The sequence below is a fragment of the Xiphophorus hellerii genome, chromosome 2 (genome assembly GCF_003331165.1).
Source record: "Xiphophorus hellerii strain 12219 chromosome 2, Xiphophorus_hellerii-4.1, whole genome shotgun sequence".
In the NCBI taxonomy this organism is placed as follows: Eukaryota; Metazoa; Chordata; class Actinopteri; order Cyprinodontiformes; family Poeciliidae; genus Xiphophorus; species Xiphophorus hellerii.
Genome location: NC_045673.1, coordinates 11,338,118 through 11,364,006, shown reverse-complemented (window position 1 = coordinate 11,364,006; position 25,889 = coordinate 11,338,118). Strand labels below are relative to the sequence as shown.

Here is a 25,889-nt window from a genome sequence, read left to right as displayed (position 1 = left end):
TTTTGGACTAAAATAGCTCAGTTATCTGCTTTTCTCCGCAGTACGACAAGGATCAGAGAAATACTTTGAAGACTTGCCTGTTTTATTGGACAGGGACTTCAGCAGTGTAACTATGGCTGTCTCCTAAGCTTCTGTAAGAACATAACAGGTTTAACCAAAGAGCTCATATGTCAAGGCATTTCCTGTACCAATCACTAAACCTCCTTTTAGACAACAATTAACAATGTTCTCTGTACTATTCACACCTTCACTGAATAGATAAACTACTTATGATGTTTTGTTTACTGTGAAATAAAGGATAGGTAAATGCGATACTAATTTAAATGTCCAACATTTAAGCTTAACAGACTAAAGTTGTTGGAATAAATATTAAGAGTTCTAAGGAAAAAAAAAGGTTTTTGCATTAAGTGAATAAATGTTGTGAGAGAACTTTGAAAACTGAAGATTAAGATATAGGAGATTATTGAAAGTGAGAAATCAAGATAGAATAATGTAAAACATTTAAAGTTAATAATTATAATGATAATAAAAATACTTTGATAAAATGGTAAATGTCAAAAAAAGTCAACAGGAAATGTATAATATCTGGAAGTTTCTTCTAATTGCGATATCATGTAAAATAAGACCTAAAAATCTGTGCTGTTTTTGTTCCTAGTTATTACAAAGGGTGGTAAAGCTGCATTTATTAGGAACAGTACATATAGTACAAAGACCAACGTTAGAGAGGCCAGGTTTAGTTTATAATTTTTCGCTTATAATTTATGACTGTGTTTTGTCTTGTGTTTTTTTAATACTGCTCTACTTTTTGTACTATTTCCTTCATTCAAGCACTTTGAAAACACGTGAACAACAAAAATCATTTATAGCACGGCAAGAATTCAATTAATGAGTAGAACAGGCACGGGCTGCTTGCTCTAAATAAGATAGAAAACAGTTTTAAAAGAATTCAAAGCTCGTAAGAATTTCAGCTAGAATTTTCCCTCTTCTACCTGGTGCTGAGCCCTGCTGTCCAGCTGGCTGAAAGAGGGCTGCTACACTTTCCCTTACTTACATGTAACATAACAAGCTGCTTGGAAAAAAAAATCTGGTGACACAAAACATGGACTATCATTGTGTGGACACTAAATAATCTCCGGTCATCCCTCTTATAAAAACTACAGCTGGGAAGCTTAAAACGTCTTGTTAAGCAGCTGACTGCAGCCTGGCCACCAGAGTATCTAGGCCGACTGATTAACCAGCTAATATCAGTTTGTTACATATGTCACTATAAAGAGTGGCACGGCAAAAAGTTGTATTAAGAAGTGTATTCAATTTCTACTCTTGTAGCAATCTGAATGTATTTTGTAAAACATTTAGTTTGTTAAAGATTTTTTTTTTTTTGCTGTTCTTTTACTCAAACTAATTACCCCTTGACAATCTCATAACTACAGCAGATGCATTTTAGATGAGTATATGCTCATTAATAATGGGCAAGATAACAATACATGACCTTTCCTAAGTTAACATTCTGATGAGAAAGCAAAATGTGGGTAATTCAGAGTGGCTCTGGATTAACTCACTTCAGATCTTTCCATGTAAAGAAATAATAAAAATTGGAACCTATATGTAGTTTTCCTTCTACTTTGCAATTATCCAAAGTAATTGCAAAGTAATATATTAGATGACACTGTTTTAATTACAGTCAGTCGTTCATGGGCCTCCCTAGAAACCACAATTCTAGATTACTAAAACAGTAATGGCTCATACTGATGGAACAGGTCTAAAAGGAGGCAACCACTAAAGGTGTCTGAATAAGCCATGAGAAGCCATTTACAAGAACTTCAAATACATTACAACAAAACTTTACTGGAAATGTTTCATTTGAGTAGCTAAGCAAGGTAATAATATTGACATTCAGACACTTTACAAACTCTGCCTCTCTTCTATGTGTCATATTTACATATTACATCTTTCAGGAAACCAATACACCTATTCCCTAAGCAAATCTAAGGAAATGATGGGAAACTCCTAACAAACAGTCCTAGAAAGGCCATCGCATTCTCAGATGGAAAAGGGTATTTTGAAATGGACTTTGATCAATAGAAAACTGTAGTTTTACAAGTAAATATGTTGTAATCCTGGATACCACATCCTCCACGCTCAACAAAGGAAAGGTTATGCATTTTAAAAAGCACTCTTTGCAGTAATAATGGGGTTGCTTTGAAGCATATTTGTGAATAAACCAGTCATGCTGATCCATGATGAATTTAAATGTAAGGTTAGAATGATTTGCAGATCATCTGTTTTTGTTTATATTAATGTAGTCGCAGGATTTTTGGAAATAACATTAAAAGAAAAGTCTCTTCATATGGCGAACACGTGTGGATCACTGGTTATGCCTGGGAAACTGCATGATGTCACTACATTAAATTCATATCTCAAAAGTTTATATTGTTGTTGTTGTTGTTGTTGTTATTATGGGACTTCTGGCATGAATTTTGTCACTGCTTCTCTGTCAAAACTTGTTCACACATTGCTGCATGCTTGGAAGGTAGCATCAGAAGCGATCAGTGTCACAACCTGGCATCCCTGAGCACAACCAAAGCTAGAATTTGGCTGGCAGATCGAGACAAGTTTAAGTTTTATGGGTAAGGATTATGTTTATGTAAGTGTGAAAGTTACAGATTTGCATTTGATGGAGCGGTGCATAGTTACATTTACTGGCAGAGCTGATTGTCATCAATAATAAAAGGTTAATGTGAGTGTTGTCAGTGGGCGCTCCCAGCACTGTGGTTTCAAGTGTTGTTTTCCGAGCTCAGAGAATTGGCTCATGTACACGTTGAGGTTATCTGAGGTGAAGGACGAAGCATTTTACTGTAAAACACAGGTGTTGTGTTTGAGGTTATACAAAAAAGAAGTTTTCAACATGTTAACTTGTGCATCTCAGTGGGAAAATAAGAGAGAGTTTCTGTACTCTGGTAATAGTTTCTTATTACTGAGAACAAACTAATCTTTTTTTTTTACAGAGTGTTGAAAGATGATGTCCTAGTGCAGCACACAGGCTTCCAGAAAGCGAGAAAACATTCTGTCAGGCTCACTGTCTTGAATAAAAGGATTATATGCTTCAAGAAGATTAATGAAATTATTATTTTTGGTCAATGAATACATGCTTATTTAAAATCTGGCCAAATAGCTTTACTACCTTTATTCAGTGTTTCTGCAAAGGCTGTGAAAGTGCAGAATTTGTTTTAAGAAGGTTCCAGATCTGGAATGGCTGGAAAGACAGATAATTTATACAAATAAAGCCATACTACATGGCCTATCCTGTTCCACAGCCATACTTCTTGTCTTCCCTCTGTCCATCAATCTGTTGGCTCATTGCTTATTATCCACTTATCCTTCCATTAGTTCACCATCCAAATATCTATTCATTGTCTGTCCTTTCATCCACCCATCCATCCATAATTCAAAAATTGTCTTTAAATAGTTGCTAACTTTGGAGATTTTAATTGTTGAAATAAAATGATGTATACAGACCCTATTTTTTTTTTTGCTACACGTGTAGAATGTTTACCAATAATTCTGTTAGTTATCAATTCACAAATGCATTTATTAATTATTTCTTATTTTTTTTTCTTTCAGTCTGTAGCCCGAGTATTGACATCCGGAATTACATAAGTGAATTCCAGGCTCTTGAGAACTGCACAGTGTTGGAAGGTTTCCTACAAATCGTTTTAATCAATGAAAAGACAAGCAACATCAATCAGGAGGTCTTCCGCACCCTCAGCTTCCCGAAGCTGACAGTCATCACCGACTATCTGCTGCTTGTTCCGCGTTCCTGGCCTGGATAGCCTCAGCACGCTCTTCCCCAACTTGAGCGTCATTCGGGGCCGTAATCTCTTATATGGAAATGCTTTGGTGATCTATGAGATGACCAACCTAAAGGACATTGGCCTTTACAACCTGATGAACATCACCCGTGGGACAGTGCAGATTGAAAAGAACCCAGAGCTCTGTTTCCTGGACTCAGTGGACTGGTCTCTGATCATGGACAGCAATGTTAATAATGTTATAACCGGGAACAAGAAGTCGAAGGAGTGTGATGATGTCTGCCCAGGCACAATGGAGGACAACCCTACATGTCAGAGGACATTGGTCAAAGGCAACAATGACCACCGCTGCTGGACATCAAAGCATTGTCAGAAAGGTAACCCAATTTCTGCTTTTTTAATTAAAGAATGACTTTGATCTTTGAAGTTTACTGCCTTTCAGACATTTTACAATTGCATGCAACTTCAACACTTAATCCAATGAATCTATGTAGAGATTTTTCTTTGTTTTGGTCAGACAGTACAAACATTTTCCTCTGTTCATTGCACAGACATTTTCTTTAGATCAGGCTATTTATGAAGGGAAGCATGGCGGAAATATACAGCACCAGGTATTAAGGAGACATACTTGGTTGAGGTTAAAGGAGCTCTGCCAAGAAATGAGGTAGTCTAGCAGTCTGGAGCATGTCAGCTAAATATTTGCCAGAGGGACATTTAGAAGTTTGTGAAAAAAGGGGTTCATTGAAGGATCTGGGGGAGGGTTGTCCTCGTTGAACTTTAGCCCAGTGGTGGGGTTGGCCACTTTTCATTAAAGTAGTTCAGAAGGAGGTCACATAACAGCAAATAAGGCAAATAGAGATAACATTGATGGATAGCTATACACACTGATAGCATCCGAACAAGGAAAGTTGAGGAAAACCTATGCCTTAAGTTGAGCAAAACTTGTTGAATAAGTGTGAAAGTACATTGAAACTGCTTGTTGCACAAGGTGATAAATGTGGACACACGCCTCTGACAGCTACGTTAGCTTTGACATTGAGTACCACATGTGGAGTCAAAACAGATATGTAGTGCCAAAAACTTAAAGATACAGAGATATTCTGTTCTAAAAATATTTATGTAAAATTATACTCTGCTTTCATTATTTCTCTGAGCTACATTCACTTTTAAAAGAATATGCATTAATCCATATTAGATTTTGTTTTGCTACAACGCCATACTTCAATGAGTTTTATTTGAGTCTTATTCGATAGTATAGTAGTTGCCACTCAGAACTAAAAGGATAAATTATTTACAAGTAAACATTTGAAAAGAATAACATTCAAATGTGTGTAACCCTTTTTACTCTAATACCCTGAAATAAAGTCAAGTGTAACCAATTACATGTTTTAGTCACCTGCAGAGATCCACAACAGTTGAAAGGACAGCTAGTACTCATTCACTCCACAGATCTGACCTCCATAGATGAATGGCAAGATTGTTGACCTAAACCTAATACATTGAGGTTTGTAGTTGTTACTTGACAAAAGGTGCAGAAGTGTTTGTAAAGCACTGTTAGTTAAATAATAGTGAGAATAAATTGCCTCAGACACCAAAGGCCTGAATCATATTTTTCTTTTTTCATTGTCCTTAAGACCTCTGTTCAGCTCCAATGGTCAGTTTAGATTCACAAACAAACTCGGGGTCTCTGTGGGAACCTGCAGAACAAATAGTGGAAATAAAACCTGCGTCTTTCCCCTTGTGACCACATCTTTCTCTGCAACGTTTATTGTTTATCTGTATTTATTCTTGGACGGGTTGACCCATCGGGAGTTTCCCGCAACGTTATCAGCTGCTCAGTTCGTGCACAACTGACCCTGTAAAATAAAAGTTTTTAAATCCCTTTGTTAAAGGAAAAAAGTTTCATAAAGACTGCCACATTGTGAATGGTGTAGTCCACACAATTTTATTCTTTGCACAATTGAGGATTGTGTGGTGTTTTGCTGAGTTTTTCTCACACAACAGACCTGAGAGCAGGAGTATTGTTTAGAGCAGTTTGCCTCTCTCAAAGGGCCTGGCTGAGTTCAGGGTAAACACATTCATCTGGAGAGCCCTGAGGTATCAAGACCTGCAGATAAAGGTTTTCAGGAAGCTATACTTTGGTTACAGAAAATAGGGTTGGGTGGCATAGAGGCAGTGTGAAGCATTTTTCATTCAATAATGCGGCAGAATGAAGCTAGAACCAAACTGGGTTGTGCTTTAATATGTTAGAATTTGTGTTGGGATTTTTTTTTTTAGGTAAGATGTGTTTTCTTGGAACTTTCCCACTGTAGAGCACTCTTCTCCCCTCTCTACCCCTTTGTATAATTGCCTTGTTTTTCTCCGGTACAGATGTTCCTTCAAGGGCATGCAGTGGTTTTCTAGTCAATACAGCCCGGTCTTCTCTTTAATTACACTACATGAGGAGGAGCGCTGTCTGCTAGCTAACTACAGTAGCCTCTGGGGCTTCAAGTTCTCTTCAGAAAAAAAGTTTTTTTTTCTTTCATTTTCTTCTGGTCTTTAGACATTATTGGTTTGTATTAGATTAGGAAATGTTAATGGTAATGTGGAGCTGAGTGGAATATTCCAGGTTAATGTTAGATAAAGGTGAGTGGGAGTCAGCTATGTTGCTAAATGGAGACTGGAGAAATGGGCACTTCTTAGAGGCAACCAGTGATGCGGAGAGAGGCCCGTTCTGAGAAGTTCTACACAGGAGGAAGGGCATAGAGGCAAAATGTCAGACAAATGTCAAGTATACAGACTCAACAGCAGTCTATGAATGAAAGGCAGTTCTGTGTGTTGAGAACAATCTTTCCCTACTCGTGTTTTCCTCTTCTTTTTGAAACACCCACCCCTTTAGCTTCAATGCCGTTTCTTCTCCCCTCTATGTCTGTTCATTTTCTTCCTCTCCACTTCACTTAGCCTCATCTCTGATTGTCCTTGTCAGAGGTTCTGCTGGTGTTTCCTGCTCTATTTTCACCTCACTCTTTTCCGCAGGGCTTATCAGAGGCTGCTAACAACCTCGGCTGTCAGATATCTTCACTGTGTACTTGTCAGAGATGTTCTCTCTCTCGCTCTTGTTTGACTGGCCCCTGAATCTTTTACTGTTTTTCAAAGGGTTTAAAAGGTGTATGGTGTATTTGCCCTCTGCAAAAAAATAAAATAAAAAAATAAATAAAAAAGACTTGTGACAGTTAGTCACATAGGCAGATTGTGTCTTATTATATGCCTGCCCTGCTTCAGGTCTGGTTGGTCTTCATAGCTCCACAGGGAGGCACACATTCCCTGATTCGCAAGTTCTCACAGAGCTCACATTTCTTCTTCATGGAATCAAATATTAACTTGGTATGCTGGAGGGCACATTCAGTTAAGGCTATCTCATGCAAAAGAATACCACTTATGTAACGTTTTTCTTTTCAATAAGCAGCATGTCTGACTCTGCACATTAACATACTTTTAAGACAATGGAAGCAGACAACATGCCCGACTCATGACTTGTTCTTGTCTTTTTTGTTCTCCTTGATTTAACTACAGTCACATTCAATAAATGAAAACGGTTCCGATGAGGTTTATTTGTCAGATTAAAAGTGCCTTTTTAAAATTACAACCTTTAAGGAGGTATCAAACATAATTTTCATTAGACCCATATTTCTGCATTCAGAATGTTTTTTTAATTAATGGTCTGATGTAATATTCTAATCTTAAATGTCATGCTTTCAATAGCTGCAAGCAAGAAATCATCAGCCTTAAAAAAAAGCTTTTAAAACATCAGTCTACAGTGTAATTAGTTGATATAATGTGTTTTACTTGTGAGCTGTGTTACTGAAATGCATGAATTTCTGATTTTTATTTGAATTTATTGAATATGTATTTATTTAGTTATTTGAATTTATTGAGTATATCAGCAGGAGGTAGACACAATTTATTGACCTTGGCTTAATAAGTAGGAATATTGGAATGAAGCAACTTTTTATAGAATTTTCCATACCATTGGCTCATTTGTGCACATGCTGAAGAAATACTTATGGAAGACTCTTAAACTATACATCACCAAAGTGTAACATATTTATTTATGTCAATTAAAATACTACTTGTTATAAGATAACTTATTTTCCTAGACAATTATATACATCTCTTAACAAATAATTGTCATATGTTTAGATTATAATTCAGTAGAAAATTGTGTATGAACTATACTGTATTTACATCAACAATGCATATTTTGGTGGACTCATTACAAACAACAAAAAAACACTATTTCATTCATCTTTTATGAGAATAACTAAAGGTGTTATAGGACTGCACAACACTTTTCTTCACATCTTCATTTATCATGTATGCATACATAGCTGTTGATATGATAACATATATATCTATATATATATATCGATATATAAGCAGCATATCTATATCTTATATATCTATATCTATATATATAGTATATATATATATATATATATATTATATATATATATATATATATATCGTATATATATAATTATATATATATATATATATATATATATATATATATATATACGTATATATATTTATTTAATTTGGTACCATTGCCCCTAAAGTCTTAAAGATATGAATCTTTTATCTCAATTGCATAATTTTACTGGAAATCTCAGGAAAAAAAGCAAACCTTTTAAGCAAATTTGTTTAGTGAAGGAAATAAAAGAAAAAAGTCCATATATATATATATAAACTATATATACACCATTCTGGCTTTGCAGTAGGTTGCAGAGTTGACTCACAATAAGTCAGTGACATTGATTCCATATTTTTGTTTTATTGCCAGGGATTGTTAGAAATTTGTATATTTGGTGTAAATGAAATCTAATTGCCAAGAGTCAGATTTGTATTTTGGCATATGAAGTGGGAATTGCAAAGACGTCTGCCATTAACAATGTAAGAACATAAGTTTTCATCTTCTGGCATCTACTAGCAATACTAGATTGTCAATTGTTTTCATTTTTGAAAACTGTTTCAAATAGCAGGAATTCACATATTCACACTGATCACATAGTTTGCTTTTTGGATGGCTCAAAAAACAAGCTAAACCCAAGTAGAGTGTTAGGTTTTATCAAACTGAGCGTCAGTCAATTCCAATCACTATCCAATATCCTGATACATCTCTAGTTATACAAATTTGCTGTTAAGAAAAATATAGGTCTTTCACTCCAATTGGGTTTGCTGTTTTACGTCTTTTGCTGTCCAACGTGTGCAAGGAGTGGCTGCAGCTGTAGACCCAAAAGTTGTCTCCTTTTTCTTTCAGTTACTTCGTTGTCTTTGAACAAAAATAGAGAATAAAAAACCCTTTCTTGTTGCATGCAGTAGTGGAAAGAAAGTCACATGATAATGTTTGGACATCATTGGTTGTTTATTTATTAATGCAATCTGTTGTATTGCTATGAATAGCAGATCATATGCCAAATAAGTACCCAGCAGCATTCTTTGGCTGTATCTTGCAAAGGGACTTGTGAGATGTGCTGTGTTGAAAGTGATACCTTAATGCTATGAGGTCCAAAGCTCAAAGTTTGCCATTTGAAGTTAGAATTCAGAAACTGAAAAACAAAACTAAACAAACAAAAAAACATTAAGTATCACAGAAAGAATTTGCTGTTTCTTTATGTCCTTATTTAAAGATGCATTTTGGGTTTCAAATGTGGCCCACTCTGCTACTTTTTATTAACACTTTATTCATGAAAAATATTCTGAAAAGCAATAAACATATTTAAGAAAATATCCCAAAGTCCAATTTCTATTCTTGAAAATCGAAGCTACTTTTGCTACTGTTAACTTTTATCTCACAAAGAATAAGCTGGATTGCAATACTGCTTATTTTTACTTGCTGAAAGCCAGAATGATATTTACTAATAGAGAATGTATGTTGGATAAAATGTCTCTGCCCCTTTAAGTATATAAGGCAGAAATTCCTCTTGGCTTACTCATTGCACGTGTGAGGGGATAAAGAGGGGGAAATGCACCACACAGGCTGTATGTGAAGACTGTCTGTGCTTGGTCATACAGAAACTGCTTGTGTCCTATTTGCAATTATGAGTAAAAGAGATTGATCTGTGGTCCATTCTTTGTTTTTCTGGACTTGTTGTTCCTGTAAAAGTACCTGGGTGGGCTCAGTTCACAGATAACGGAAGGCTTTAAAATAGTTAGTGGAATCTCTGGACCTTATCAAAGTCCTGCGGTTTCAGGGACAGGAAATTCAAAAGAGCTCAAATTCCAGACTTGTAGTATGGTGCTTTCCTCAGGGCACATCTTGTGCCATGACTCAGTGCCCATACATCCGCTGTTTCTGCTCGCCTGCTTTTGCTTTCATGAAGAAATACTGGGGCTCCAGCATTAATGCTTTAAAGATGGTACGGATGTTGATCAAACTCTGTCACACCTAAATGCAGCACACTGTTCCCTGTTCTTTTCTGTATAACTGCAGCTCTGTGGGAAGGAGAAAGGTGTACAGACATTATTACTGCAAAGACACTTCATTATAGAGACCTTAACTAAGACAGATTTATACAACTCACGAGCCACAAAAGTCTTGTTTAATTACCTTTTAACCTACATTCAATTCCATTTAATTTAGTTTTATGTAAATAGCACCAATCACAGATGAAGTCATTTTGTGCTGCCTTTTGTAAGTTAAGCTGGACCAGCAAGGTTGAAAACCGCACTAGAACGCCCCCTGGTGGATATTTTGTTATGTTTTGGTGACGCTAAAAAAGAATATAGATCCAAGATGGTGGAACGCATCACCGAACAGTTCATGATTTAAGCTGATTATTATCCTTATACGTTGTGTTTCAGACAAGATTTGTTCGTAAGTATTGGTTAATTGTAAAAGCAATAATTGTCTCTTTGTTTTATGTAACTGGTGTAAATAATTGTACGCTGGAGTGATTTAGGAAAAAGTTTTTACTTTTAGCTAGCAGCAAGAATGGCTAATTTGCGATGTTTGTTGGCTAATACTCAGTTTTGTATGTTTCAGTTTACAATGGCCAAAGTGATGGCAGTGGTCAGAGGCCACTCTTCAATAAACAAGTAGAAATTAAACAAGTTTGGTTATTGGAGCGTCGTTGTCTGGCTATCTAGCTGCTGAAAACTGGAAATCTCAGGGCGAGGACAGCACACATTTCAAGGAATTTTAAGGAACAAGTATGTCCAGGTTATTCTTAGATCATCCACAGGGAAGTTTTCTTTGTTTTGGACTTCTGTAAGAGGTGAAGTTTTCGAGCAGGACCCTATCCAAGGTGGACCGACTGCCAAAAATAACAGTTAAAAACTATTTTTAGGATTTTTTCTAATAAAATAAATATTCAATAAGCATCAAACTGTGTTTTAATCAATTTCTATACAATGTGAGAATATTTAGCTTTGACCAGTTTAAGTGTTTTAGACAGTTGAATTTAAGTTGAGTCTTGATTCCTTAAAAAAATAACCAAATGGTTATTTAATTAGCACTGGAAAGGAAGCTAAGTTGGATGCAAACATCAGTCATTAGCAAGCCGTGGTGAACATATATGTATGTATGTATGTATTCATACAAATAAATGTAACTCCAGCAGACAAATACATGTTCCACCATGCTTCTGTGTGTGAGACATTAGTCAAAATGCAAGAAAAGCAAATTCTAAATATATTTAATCCACTGTCAAGCAAAGAATTTGAGCTTTTACCAACATATTTTGATGGATGAAATTTTCTTCTTTGTTGATTATTTCATATTTTCCAGTCCACATTCATTGCATTGGTTTCTGTATTTCTTTTTATGTATCTCATCTCCATCCTCTAACCATCCATTCCAGCCATTTCTCTTCAGGGTCTTTGCCGCTTGTGTCCCTTCTGGATGCCTTTCAGAAATGATAGAAGTTTGTCATATATTAGCTTTAAACAGAAACGTTCTTCACTGGGTTCTCAGAGCACGAGCTCTCTTAAAATAAGGGGGAAACATTGCTTGGTTACAAATAGTTTTTCTCCTTAATTTGTTTTATTGGTGGCATTTGGACTTCCTGAGAAGCTGGGTTGGATTTTTTTTCTTGCCTCACACTTCTAATATGTTTTCTGTTTCTTGTAAATGCAGAATTATAAAATAAAAATTTGTCTCACTGCTCTCAAGCTGTGTGTGGTGGAAAAATTACAGACACATGTTGACCACTAATACTAACATTTAATGTTGTTAACAGTGTCCTTTCTTTGGAGGGATTAAACTTGTGAGCTGGCACAGTTTTTCCAATTCATGATGACATGGTCGCACAGTGTGTTCTTGTCCATGTATGAACAGCAGTCTGTATTGTCCATTGATGGCTGGCCTGTGCGAGTTTATCCTACTCATGTCCTCTGTGGCCTATAAAGGTCTTCTCTCGACAAATTAGTCCTTTTTTTCCAAGGTTTCCTCTCATCAACTCAGTTGACCAAAATAGGACTCGTGTGACTTCTTGCCAAAATCCAAAGAGACGGACCGACACGCTTGTGCTCTCATCCAGATACACAAGGAAGCCCACTGAATACAGATGTTCCTTTCTGCTTAAAGTACGCAGGTTGTTGAGTTTTAGCAAGATAATTTAACCTATCACTGTTGGCACTGGATGACTCACTTTACTTTACTGACTTTAATGTAAATATCAGTTTTTATTTTGCCAGCCTTCATGGTGTGTAAGTGTGAATGCATTTAAGCTTGTGGAAGAGCAAGTTGCGTGTGTAGTATATTTAAGCCACCCAGTGCCTCTGGTGATAGGTTGCCTGCTGCTTCCTGGCTGTGCAGTACAGAAGTAGTGACTCATCCTTTACTCTCACCACTCATTCATAAATCTGCATGAATACTATAACTTCCATGCAACACCACCCCTACTCCAGCTCAGGCTGTGTTGTGGCTTCCTCTCTGTCCTGCTTTGCACTGCAGGAAGGGAAGGGTGAAGTCTATTGCCACCTCTCTGTGATGCCCCCCCACAGAGGTGAGAAAGAAGTGTGCTCTCGTCTGCTTCCTGTCCCTCCCCTTGGCACCTAAATGGCACCTCTGACTTGATGCCTACTCCAGCTCCCCTTTTCTCTTGCTCTCTCTCCCTCTCTCTCTCTTCAGCTCAGGCCAGAGCAGCCATTTACTCACAGCTTGGCTGCCTTGGCAGGGACTCCTGGGAGATAATGTGCCATGCCTGCAAGTAAGCTCTGAGAGCATGGGTTAATACCACAGCGGAAAAAAGAAATCTCATGCTGACAAATCTCTCCTGCAGAAGTGAGGATGTACGCTGGTGAGCCGCAGAGAGAGGAGATTATTCTGCTCTGCCAGAATAGTTTGTCAGGTTCACTGAGGTCATTGAAATACTGCTCCTTATTTTCTCCCAGTTATGTTTGTGGTAAAGGGCATCTGAGCTTCTCCTTTCACCTCTTCCTTCGAACATGCCTGAAATGTACACAGCACCTTGCAGAAGTGTTCAGCCTTCTCACATTTTGCTGCTTTGCAACCTCAACTTTGATCCATTTTTTTGAAATTGTATGTAATAAACCAACAGGAAGTTGGTCTGATCTGTTCCTTTTCCTCAATGATGCTGTTTGTTCTCTAGCAAAGCTCTGATATATTTATTTTTCTGCTGCATTTATCTGAGATTAAATTGCACAGGTGGACTAATTTACTCATAAGAGGACTTCTGGAACAGTTCAGTTTCGTTATACTGGAATATGTTTACGGTCATCAGAATAAAGGGGGATGAATACAAACACTGTAGATTTTGAATAGAACTGGTTTTTTCTACTTCTGCTTCCAAAACAGTGTGCGTGTCATAAAACCATAGCAAAATGCTTTGACTTTTGTCATTCACATTTATTCTAATGTGAATAAATAGGAAACACTCCAGGCTCTGCGTTATGAATGCAACGTGTATCAGCATAAACATCGGTATTGGTGGTTGCTAATAATATTTTGACGTATCGCTATCAGTTCCAAAAAGTAAAACTGGGCCTGTATTTATAACTGATGTTTACGTTTCACCCCTGTTTTTGCCACTTTTGTATGCATTTCAGGAAGGACATGGTAGGTGGTTGATCATGTCTCAGTGATAGTTATGTAGTGCAGGATTGTTGTTTGTTTAACTGAATCGATATCATTGATTTTTCCTTTTTGTGTGTCAAACCTTTGGGCAAATATGTATATTATGTATTAAAATGGTAAATTGACGATCACTGCAATTTTAATATTGGACGATGACAAGCAATCCAAATTTTTAAATCGGTTCATCTCTGCTCTATATTCATGTTTAAAGTTGGTTAAAGCTCTTGCTTTTGTTCAAGGGGTCTCCTCCTACAGAGAGAACAGCAGTGTGACTAGACTGATGTTATGCACAAGGTTGAATTCCAGTAAAGTACATTGAAGTTTATGGTTGTAACAATGTGGAAAAGTTGAAGGATAAAAACTTTCCTCAACTCAGTTAGTGATGTAATCTGGAGTGATCGTGTCCTTATCAAATGGTTCTGGTCATAAAAAGGCAACGTCATATATGAGATACAGAAAAAATAATGGTAGTGTAGCTTATAGTATCGTATCTTGTGGCTGCTTAGCAAAGGGCGGATTATACTTTTAAAGCTTGTATCTGTCTGTGCATTTTGAGTTCACTTCTTTCTGTAACAGACATACTGAACACGCCTCAGCGTGCCAGCAGTGATCTGCTGTCTGTTCTTCTTTGTAGCATGTGCACAATGAGGAGATGAAAGGGCATCATAAAATTACAAAGGAAACCTCATGAATTACACAGCTCGATGAAATGCCTTTGACAACCACGCACTTCCCCTCAAATAGTTTTCTTTTTTGTCCTTTATGCTAGCATGAGGAGTTGCATTATGTTTGCTCCAAGCAAAGTTTGAATTGTGCCAGCTTTGTACAAATGGTCCTTCGTGTTGTTTTTAGTGTCAATAATGAATAAAGTTACCATACCCACTCAAGGGCTCAAAAAAGCAAAGTTTAAATTTGATAAAACACTTTAATGAAGGCTCAAGAAGTCTTTATACTATCTAGGTGTGATTAATGTAATGACATGGTAGGTTGGTGGGGGTTCACCATGTTATTTAGTCATTTATTTTGAAAATAATAAGAGAGGAGATATCGGACGCACATTTTATTTGTAGTACTTATATCAATATGCCTCTCAGTCCCTCTCTGTGCCTCCTTGGTTGTGTGGTGTTTCATTTATAAACTCTCAGATCGCTGTTTGACATGGCCAGCTTTATTGGTGATTTATGAACAGCCGGAGGCAGCATGAAGAGTGGCGTCTCTTTGTGGTCATATTGAAAAACTGTTTTGTGAAAGACTCCTACGACTCATGTAGAAGTAATCCCTCTGATTCATAATTGCTAACCTACTCAAAATATGTTGTGACATGTTTAACTTTGTGGAGATCCTGTTGTTAGTATTTCATAGTGTTGAAGATATTTCTGTTGATTGGAGCAGACATGCTGCTACCAGCTGTAGATGGATTTGTCCAACGGATCATTTTCTCCACTTCCTGGGAAGATCTGGGAGTTTTCAGTTAGGATGGGTCTCTGGAGATAGATACTTTGTTATCATGGTTGGTCTACTGTAAATAGTAACATAATTAATGATGTTTACTATTGATAATGACCCTGATATTCCATCAATAACATTTTTTTAAACATTTGTCTCATTTTCTATTTTTAACTAGTTGTAACTGTTTTTGTCTGTATTGCTGTGAGCACAGCGAATCTTCTGGCTGCTCATGAGTGCGCTGTATACATTAGTTTGTTTTTGGCTCATGTCATTTGTTGTCTGAGCAACACCTTCGAACCAAACATGGCAGATAAAACAACTGATCCACTGCCAAAGCGGTGTGGAGGTACTTGAAGTTAGCCGACAATAAACAAGGGTTTGGATGCTCAACACCGCAGAACAGACTTGATGGATGAAGAGATAGGAAAAGAAAGGAAAGGAAAGGATAGGATCTCCGGGCTTCTCTGGAACTAGAAAAAACAAAACTACTGTGTTTTGCTTCAAAGCTAGGAGACACAATGAAAAATTGTTTAACACTTAGATGTATGAATAGAATAGACATTTCTTTTATTGTCCCATACTGGGGAAATTCAGGTAGCTGCATCGGGATGTAAGTTTACGCAAAAGATTAAAAAAAAAAGGTGTTTAAAAAAATAAATAAATAATATATATATACAGTACAGACCAAAAGTATGGACACAACTGTTGTGTCCATACTTTTGGTCTGTACTCAATACAGACCAAATGTATGGACACACAGTTGTGTCCAAACATTTGGTCTGTACTGTATATATATAGAAGGTTTGTACCAAAAGTTTGGACACACCTTCTCATTGATTTCAATGAGAAGGTGTGTCCAAACTATTGGTCTGTATTGAGTACAGACCAAAAGTTTTGACACACAGTTGTGTCCAAACTTTTGGTCTGTACTGTATATACAGTATATATAATAACAATAATAATAATCTCAATATACCGTACAAGGTTATAACATGAAAAAAACAGCATAGTTGTCAGACAAAAATATCATGCTGACAATGCAAGGAATGTGTAGCTGGGTAGGGATGTTTTTTTTTTTAATTTACATATGTGTATTGAACATTAAAAAGACAGCTTACAAAACAGTATGCGTGCAGTGCAGCGTAACGTGCAATAAAAGCAGAGATGTTCCTTAAAAATGAGTATAACAGAGTAAAGGTTTGACTGTTCCTGTGCTTGCATGTGTTTATGTGCAGTTGACTAAACACAGTTGACTAAAATAAATGAACTTTTTCCTGTTTTTAATCAAATTTAATTTCCTGAATGTCTGAATTGTCTGAATTAATTAACATTTAAACCAGAAACTATTATAAAAAACACATGCTTATAACAAGTTCTGGTTATTCTATAGCTGCAGATTACATAATTACTTTTGATAGAAATGATGTACAAAAAACAGATTGTTCTTTTTTAATTTGAACTAGCAATCATCGCCAAACTAAGGCCTATTTTTGTTTTCCTCGTTCAGACCCATTATGTCTGATATTCCCATTTAAATTTTTTTTAGGATTGTTGCAAATCTTAATAAACATTTTCTTCTGGTAAAAATGCAAAAAATTGTAAATGTAAACAATTATTGTGATAAAAAATATGTATACTGTATATTTTTATACTACTGTGACTTTCTACAATATCACAGATATACTGTAATAGTCCTTGTCCTTGGTGTTAATTTACAAACATGGGGTGTTATTCCGTTAGTCTAGTATGTCTGCTCTCTATCAGTAACAATAATAATGACCTTGAGCCTCTTCTTCCTCTGCTTATCTTGTTTGGGTGGGATCTTGAAGGCCGGCGTAGCTGTCAGCGCGCGGCCTAACAGGCACAGGTGGCTGAGTCTGCTCTGACTTCGCCTGCCCTCTTGGCATGGCTCTCTTGGCAGACCAGCAGCTCCTTGGCTGCTCGCCTCAATGGGCCACTCCAACTCTATAATCACCAGTTGGTGCTTTGTTAACATCGGGTTGGCCCACGATGAATTATTGCTCTCAGCTTTGAAATATGGCTCCTCCTGTGGAGAAATCCAATGGAGTGTGAAGTGCCGATCAGAATCTTGCGTATGTCTCTCCCCTTTAGCCACGGACGTAAATACAGTGTCATTCATGACAACTCTCGTGGTGATGACATCTTACTGGGTCAGTGCTGGACCCCTCGTGATTGGCTGCAGTGGATTAGACAAAAAATAAACTGAATGGGGATGAGGCAGTTAGAGAAGGGGTTGATGAAGACAAACCGTGTCGCACCATGCTGCAGTCAGACAGCAGCTTGTTACTGTGTCAGATAAATATAGAGGTCTCTGGAGCTCCCCTCTGCAGCGCTGTCTTTGCTTGAGGGGAGGGGAAGGCCATGTCACCTGGGAGCTGTCGCTATCCTCATTCATCCTCATTAAATTGGCTTTAGATTTGCAGGGCATTAAAGATTTTGCCATCTCTGACGTGACAGATGACGGTAAAGTAAGGTGACCGGACAATTTTGTCACTCTTGTTCCGTAACCTCCCTAGGCTGCCTGGATGACAGCGCAATGCTGACCCAATAATAAGATCAGCAGAGAGATTTGTTGCTTTGGCAAGCGTTGAGTCTAGACGAGGGATATTGGTAATTTATTTAGATATATTTTTTTTATCTGATGTGGTGCTACAAGAAGCACAAACCTTCACACTCAATAAACTTGAATGAAAGAGACGAGTCAAAGCAAAATATCTGTCTCTTTTCATTCACACTTTAAGTTTGTTGTACAGCTCAACTTGGCAGTTTCCTCAAAAACAGAAACAAGAGAGGGTTTTTCTGCTCAACACTGATATCTGATATTAAGATGGCAAAGTCTGTTTGATGTGGGCATTTATCCTGGGCGGCATTAAAAGATGTCTGATGTAAAATATCAGATTTGACTGTGTTTTGTGTTACTGTGCATCTTCCTTTGTCAGTCAGGCTCTGCTGATGAAGCAAGAGAAAAAAAAGGGATAGCTTGATGCGGGTCGGAAGAGAGCAGAGCTACATTGGTACCTTTCATCTCTTCCATCCCGATGAGAAGGCAATGGTTGAAAACTATCCATTCTGAAATGACCCTTCCCGCATAAGTACGGTGTGAATCACCCCCACCAGCCTGCTCCTGTTAGTGCATCGGTTACAGAAAACAAAGCTTACTAGGCTTGTTTGTGCTTGACTGTGAATCAGGAACCTGCTCTTTCTCTCTCAGGCGGTCTGATAAACAGGAAAGGCACTATCCTCCCGGCTGCATATAAACATTGTCATCACATGTTATTACTCACATTTTTTCAGTTTTACTGTCAGACTTTGTTAAGTGCCAGTTTTTTTTTTCCGTTAACCTTCTGCTTTTCAACGTGTCTGCTTCAACATTGGGAGTTAATTAAAAGTTTGTCTCGATCTTTAACCCTTCTTAGACGCTATCCGCTCCTGTGTGCCCTGTTGTTGTTAGATTTCCACAGCAGACATGTACTTGCTTGTTAGAGGGTTGTTGTTACGTTCCACCTACGTGCCTGCATAATATATGGTGTTATCATGCCGACCTTTTAGCATTCTTGTTCCCTTCCTGCATGTGGGGTAATGACACCGATCATTCCTGTTCAGGAAATCCCCTCACATTTTGTCCTGGTTTGACTTTCTCCTGCTTGTTTTGTTGTGCCTCTGGTTTCATTTCTGAGATGTATTAAAAATGCCCATCCAGTATGTGTACCGTAGTGGTGTTAGGTAGACAGAATGTAAAAAGAAGCAAAGACCAATCTGTTATTCCCCTTAATTGTACTTATATTTGTTTCTTTCCCAGTTTTTGAAAACAAGAGAGCTCAGTTTCTCATTTCCTCCTTTTCTGTACTTTTTATTTACTACATGGATAAATTCCTCTCTGTCTCCTTTTCTGGAATGCAAAACGTTTCTATTGCAAACTTACAAAGGCAGATTTTAGTCTCCGTTGTTGTTTTTAAATATTTACATAACTTTTCTTTTCTCTTTTTTGTTTGAGAGCTAACTCAATAGGTTGGGGCTTTTTATTTCGCCATTATGGCACAGCCCTCTGTCAACAACGCCTTTTAAAGGGATGGAGATTAACTCAAAACACTAAGCTTAGTGTTCAGAAAAAAACAAAAACAAAACCCTACACCACTTATGTCAGCCTGAACATCAATCAGCAGCTGGGAAGTGCATGAGCAGACATGTGCATCACCCTTTTTCAGTGTATACCAATATACTGAATATCTGTGCAGAATCACAGCTCACAGTTACATTCATTTAGCAAATTGCAGCATTTTGAAGCTAATATATTTTTTGTTAGTCTTGTTTATTTACATGATACAGTAATTTTCCAAGGCTCTAATCAAAGCATTTTTCAAAACCATTTACTTTAATTTTTGATGAGAATAGCTAATTCGAAGTATTATTCATAAACTAATGGCAAGCGTCTGAAGACCATCTACATGTTGCTACATATACTATAAAATTGTAATGAATTTTTACTTTGTTTTTATTTTTCCTGCATTTTTTTAAAATTATCTTTAGTTTTAATTTTGTTTAGTTTTAGATTTTGTGATGCCTCTGGTCTTGAATATTTCAGACAGGAAAGGCACAGAGAAAGAGTGAAGGGGGGAAGATGTGCAGCAAAGGTCCAGAGGTCAGGGAGCAAAAAAACACTGACTGCTGCACTGAGAAGTGCTAGACTCCATAAATGAGAGATCAACCTTTTATTTTTCCTCCTTTCCTTTTCCAGGCATCTTTATTTTTCAAATATAGATTTTTGTATAACTCTTTTTTCCCATTTTTATATATTTTTTCTTACAATTGTCCTTATTGTCTAATCTAATTATGCGTTATAACTAGTGCTGTTTCTATTTCGTAAAGGATTGTTTATTCAGTCAGTTTATTCAATCAATCCAGAACAGATTGTATTGGAAATTGCTATGTACAGTACAATCAATTTAATTTAATATCTGTTTCACATATTTCATAGTGTGCATTAGGTCATTTTATGGCCTCTTACTAAACGTTTGGTGCATGACTCAAGGATGGAGGCATACCTAACACTTCAACAGAGAACCTATCTGAGACTATCACCGGGACAAAATTCCCCATTATATTAGATTTTAATCACATACTATCAAGTTTAATAGCCATTGCAATTTTAATATGTGCAATATTGGTGGCTATTATATTTCTCTATTTTCTTACCCTTCCTGCTGTGTATGCCAGTGATGGATCTGGTCAGCTGCATGGACTTTAAATGCTCACACCTGGAAGAGAATTTAATGGTTGGGATGAAAGAAAGCACAGTTAGTCATACCACATTTTTCAGATATGTATTCAAAATTGTGAAGAAAATAAGCAATCCCATTTCTTCCATTATGTATATATACAGTATATAATCTCAATAAGATGAAGAGAGGTTTATGGTTGCTACCTGACAAATCATGAAAAGATTTGCACTCTTAATACTTTTATAATGCCTTGTAACTATATTTTTTTCATTTTATTATGTTTCAATCACTTTAATGAAAAGATCTATGTTCTTCATAGTATTGTGAGAAGATCGAAAAGAGTTTTTACTATATTCCAGCTTTCTTGTATACGTTCTCTTTCCGACATGCTCTCCTGCGCTGCCATGGAGACAGACACCTCGGCATCCATCACTTAGTGCCTGCGGCTGTCAAGAAAACGCTACACATAAGCATGTGTTTAAAACCTCTGGCTCTGAGGCAGTGGGAGGAAGCGGCCTCTCGGAACACGGCTAACAGATCCTCCTCTGCCGCCGTCATTGTCTCTTTTTCCCCCCTTTAAGTACAACAACGGAGATGAAGCCCTTGATTTATGGAGTGAGTACAAGCTAGGCGGGGCAAGACAGGCCAGCTACTGGAAGCAGAGTGAGTGTGTGGGGGACTCAAGTCTAGGCCCAGAGCAGCAAGGTTTCAAAAATATCCACACAGCTGCAGGGTCCCATCTTACCACATGGCTAAACAAGAAATCAACTGATCATCTCCGGTTGAAGTACAAAGAGAGCAGAGCTGCCAAGCTCTTAAACGTTTTTTCTTGTAACCTGTGTTTGTGTATGTTTGTGTCTGAATAAGTAAACTGGAGTAAAGGGCCGCTGTCTGAGCATGAAACACGGGCCAATCCTGCTGGGAAATGTGCTTTTATGTGATTTTTTTTTTCTTCTACGCGCCTTTCATTTTTTTTCTTCCTGTCAACTAACGGACACACCCATTCCAAGAATCTCTGGTGGTTTTGCTGATTTAAACTTTCTCATGTAAATGCTGAACCTCTAAATGGCCCAAATTAACTTTATCATCCTGCAGACTGATTCGGGAAAGAGAGTAGACGGGCCACTTTTGGGAATGTTTTGCAGCCCTAATGTTCGACAGAGGAGGTCTTGCATGTCTGCCTTTTGTGGTTAAAAAAAAAAAAAAAAGGCTGTGTTTGTGTGTAAAGAGGTGGGGCAGTAGGTGGGGCCTGAAGAAACAGCGGCGACTGCTCTTAAGAGTGTCGCCTGGACTCTGCCTCTTGGCAGCAAACTTGATCAGCGAAGGAAAATACATGCTCTGCCTTTACAATGCAGGTCTTTGTCTCTGTTCTGCATCGGAACCATCAACTATTTTGGAAATAGTTTCCAGCTTATTAAAACGGTTCCAGACCGTGACTGTTGAACCAGTGAGTTTCCACTTAATGTTTTGGCATCCTTCCCCATCTTTGGTCTGCTGCGGGCATCTTCAGAGAATTAAGGCATTCTGGTAGAAATTTATCTACCGTTGGTGTTTATCTTTCTGTTTTTTGTTAGATTTTCTCCCCATTCCCCTTCCTGATGGCCCCTGACTTTGATTAACTGTGAAGATCACAGTCCTCTTGCCTCATACCTTTGCTGCCTTGCTGTCATTGTTCTGACTAAGCTTCTCTCTTCAGCAGAAATGAATTAGGCTTTTTGTGCCAATGGCCACTTATAAGTGCCATTAACAATGTGCTGGAGTAGTTCTGACTCTATCTAAGCTGAATCACCAAGGCTATGTAGCAATTAGGCGACATTTGACTCACTGTTAAAACTGTGACCCTGAGTTAAGATGCACATTATTCTCTAAAATTGTTTGTGAATTTGAACTCGCATTAAAAGCTTAACTAGATTTCTTTCATGAGATATTCCTTCATCTGTGTTTTATTTAACCAGATAATATTTCTCTGATATCATTCTTGAATTGATTTCTTGGAGGTAATAGGAGCGTAAAGCCCCCTGTGTTATTAGATCCAGAATCTTTTATTGCTCATCTGAGTAGCCTTTCCTCCCCATTAACTGATTATTTTTTTTTTTTTGTGCCCGTAAATACTGAATAAATGATCATGAACCTGCTAACCGAGTTTTCTCAAGTGTGATGCTCCCTGAAACTGTACAGCTGTGAGTTCTTGGCAGATCCTCATGATTCGATTCAATTACAGTCCTTCAGTGCAGGATTTGATTCGTTTGTGCTGCATCTGCCCTGCTTAAAATTTGTAATAAAACTCCTTTAATTACTTTTGGTATTCACAACAGCCTCTGAAAGATCAATAGTGGTCTTTTAAGTTCACAAATATATATACATTATAGCTCCTCAACTTGGAGTGGAGTAGAGCAGTACGGTAGAGTACCTTGCAAATACTTCTTGTACTTGATCTTACCTTGTCAAGTTAAATCCACAAACCTCAATATATTTTGTTGCAGTTTTACATGCTTGACCAACATAAAGGGGCATAAAACTTTGAAGTGAAAAAGAAATAATTTATAGTTTTTGTTGGGTTTTTTTCAAATAAAAATATGAAAAGTGTGTCATTCAATACTACTGACCGGATACTTTGCAAACGCATTTTTTGCTGTAGGGCTCCCCAGGATACGTTTTAACCAACTTTTGCAGATCTTCAGATACATGTATCCATTCTTCCTCACAAAATAGCTCGAGCTTCAGTGAGACGGGACAGAAAACCCCTGGGAACAAGAATTTCCAAGTCTTGTCACAGTATCACAGTTTAATTGAACTTTGACTGGGCTATTCTGAAACATGAGTATTCTTTGATGCAAATGTTTTCATTTTAACTTTGGTTGCATATTTTTCTGGTGGAAGGGGAACCTGTGTCTCTGTCTTAAGACTTTAATTGGCTTTTTATGCAAGATTGCCCTGTATTGAACTTCTCCCTGCCTGCTGGCGATGCTGCCACCATCATATTTCATTGTTTGAATCCTGTGTTAAGAGGGATGTGAAGGGTTAGTTTTCCACCTGTGTATTTGAACAGTTACAGAACTGAAGATGGACTTAGTAGAGGTTCTAAATTGCTGTTTACCGCAATTGCTGAAGTACTCTTGATTATATAATCTCCTTGCATTTACACAGAATCATTAACAAAGAAATGCGTCAAAGACTCAAAATATTAATTAACAGGAATAATTTGCTTTGATATAAATGATTGTACTTAAACACAACTTATGAAAGTTGAGCATGCTGATGATTTTGGAAAGGAAATGCATAATTTCATTAGGTTCATATTTTTCATTCCTCTGATATTTTTAGGGCCTTCATCACCCACTTGTTTTTTGATGTGCTGCCAGAGAGTTGTGCAGGTTTACACAGGAACAAGTTTTAAATTCAGCTCAAACTGATCAAAACTGATCTAGTTTTTGCTCACTGCTTTACATTTACAGTCTAAACCTGAACTAGGCTGTCAATCTGTATACACAGTTAGCATGAAAACGAGTGTGAACACGTTTGGGCCTGACCATGACCAAATACAGTTACATTTAATTAACCACAAACACCATGTTTGTAGTGAATCCAAATCCAATTTTTTGTATGCCCGTAAGGGGAGAACAATTCTAAATAGAAAATATTTATCCAATGATTTCAGTAACAAAAAATGTGCAATGATGAGAAAGCTTGTATAATGCCTTTTCAGAGTAGTTTCTGTAAGCCAGATCTGGTGAGGCAAACAGCAGATAATTTCATTCATTGTGTTCAAAGACAAATATTAGCAACTATTTTCTACATAAAACAGATACAGTTTGTCTGAAATTCTCTCAGTTGACATCAGCAATTCACTCCTGAATGAAACATTTTTCAATGTCTACTTCAAGTTTGTCATGTAAAAGAAAAATATATAATAAGCCTGTTACAATAAAAATTGTATTTATATGAATTTTTATTAACATGGTCAACAGTGTGCAGCAAACTTAATGGTTCTTTAACCAGACATCTTCCAATAACAGTGACTTTTACTTTTTAAATTTTTATTTATGTAATATTTTGCTGTCATTTTAAGCTAATTCTGCTGACTGAGTTCTCGGTTGACATTGTTGTTGCATGCTAAAGATTCCTCTGGCAATGAGACAGATAAAAAAAATGGATACAATGGTATCTTGGAATGAAGGGTGCTAGAGAACAGACAATGGGCAGATTCTGGTAAATGAGTCAGTTGATTATTGACTCAGGCTTAATCCATCTCACATATTGTGACAGCGTTGGTATTATTCTCTTGATGATGTCATGTCTGCCTCGTGAAATTGTTGTTCCTGATGCCTGGTAGTTGAAGCTTGTGCAAAACACAGACAGTGCTTTTATAGGACGCAGCATGTGGGGGGCGTTGTTCTTTTCACTGTCTGACCCTTGCAGGGAGATCTGGAAGAATGCCTATTGTTTCCTCATTGCATGCTTTGTCTGATAAACTCTGACCAACTCTATAGCGCCCTGAAAAGTTGTCGGCACTAACTGGCTCTCTTTCCTTCACACTTTTTCCATCATGAAGGAGGTTTTCTTATACTTCTTCAGACTCTACTTAAAGCAGTTGCTGACCTGGAAGACCATCTCTTGGTGTTGCTCTTTAAGCCTGCTTACTGATAATTAAAATGACTCATCAGTGTGATGAGTTACTCAGGATTACTCAACAAAATAACAGCGTCTTCCTTAAAAAAATAAAACAAAACAACAACACACAAAAAAAAATGACGACAAAACAGTAAGACAGGTCCCAAAGATTCCATGCTGACAATTAGAGTTCTACTTCATAACTCTCGTTACTTTTGTTGTTTCATTTTGCTCTAAAGATCTGGAAATGATCAAGTACATATTTAGAACCTTGGTTTCCTTTAAGCTTGTGTTTGTGAGTTTAACAGGGGGCTTTACAGGAACAGCCCAAATAAAGAATGTGTGAAGGTACATGAGCTGCTCACACGTCACACGTTCACTAAGCTCCTCCAACATTAGGTGTTCAGCCAATAAAACTCAAGCAAATTAAGTATTTTTAGAAAAATCTGCTTCTTAGTCCTTGTAACCCTGATTAGGCTGTGATGTCACTGTTTTCCTCCTCGTTTCTTTCGGTCTTCGATAATATTATTGAGTTGTATTGTAAAAGGTAATACATGCAGTCAGACTAGGGATACAGCTAATCTTCTGTTACTTTTTGAGCTTTTATACTCTGACACAATTCCTTCAAGTTTGGACTAGTTACAGTTGAACACGTCAGTTGATTGTGTTCATGCTCAGCTTGGATGTTCTAGAATTGCTATT

At 37.3% G+C, this 25,889-nt stretch overlaps 1 protein-coding gene across 1 annotated transcript in view; it reads left to right on the top strand.

The window, feature by feature from the left end:
* The window catches only part of igf1ra (insulin-like growth factor 1a receptor), a 97,641-nt gene that overhangs the window by 9,636 nt on the left and 62,116 nt on the right, over positions 1-25,889 (top strand). The window contains 2 exon segments of the mRNA XM_032583469.1: positions 3,622-3,803; positions 3,805-4,186. Coding sequence (XP_032439360.1) covers positions 3,622-3,803; positions 3,805-4,186 — 564 coding nt within the window.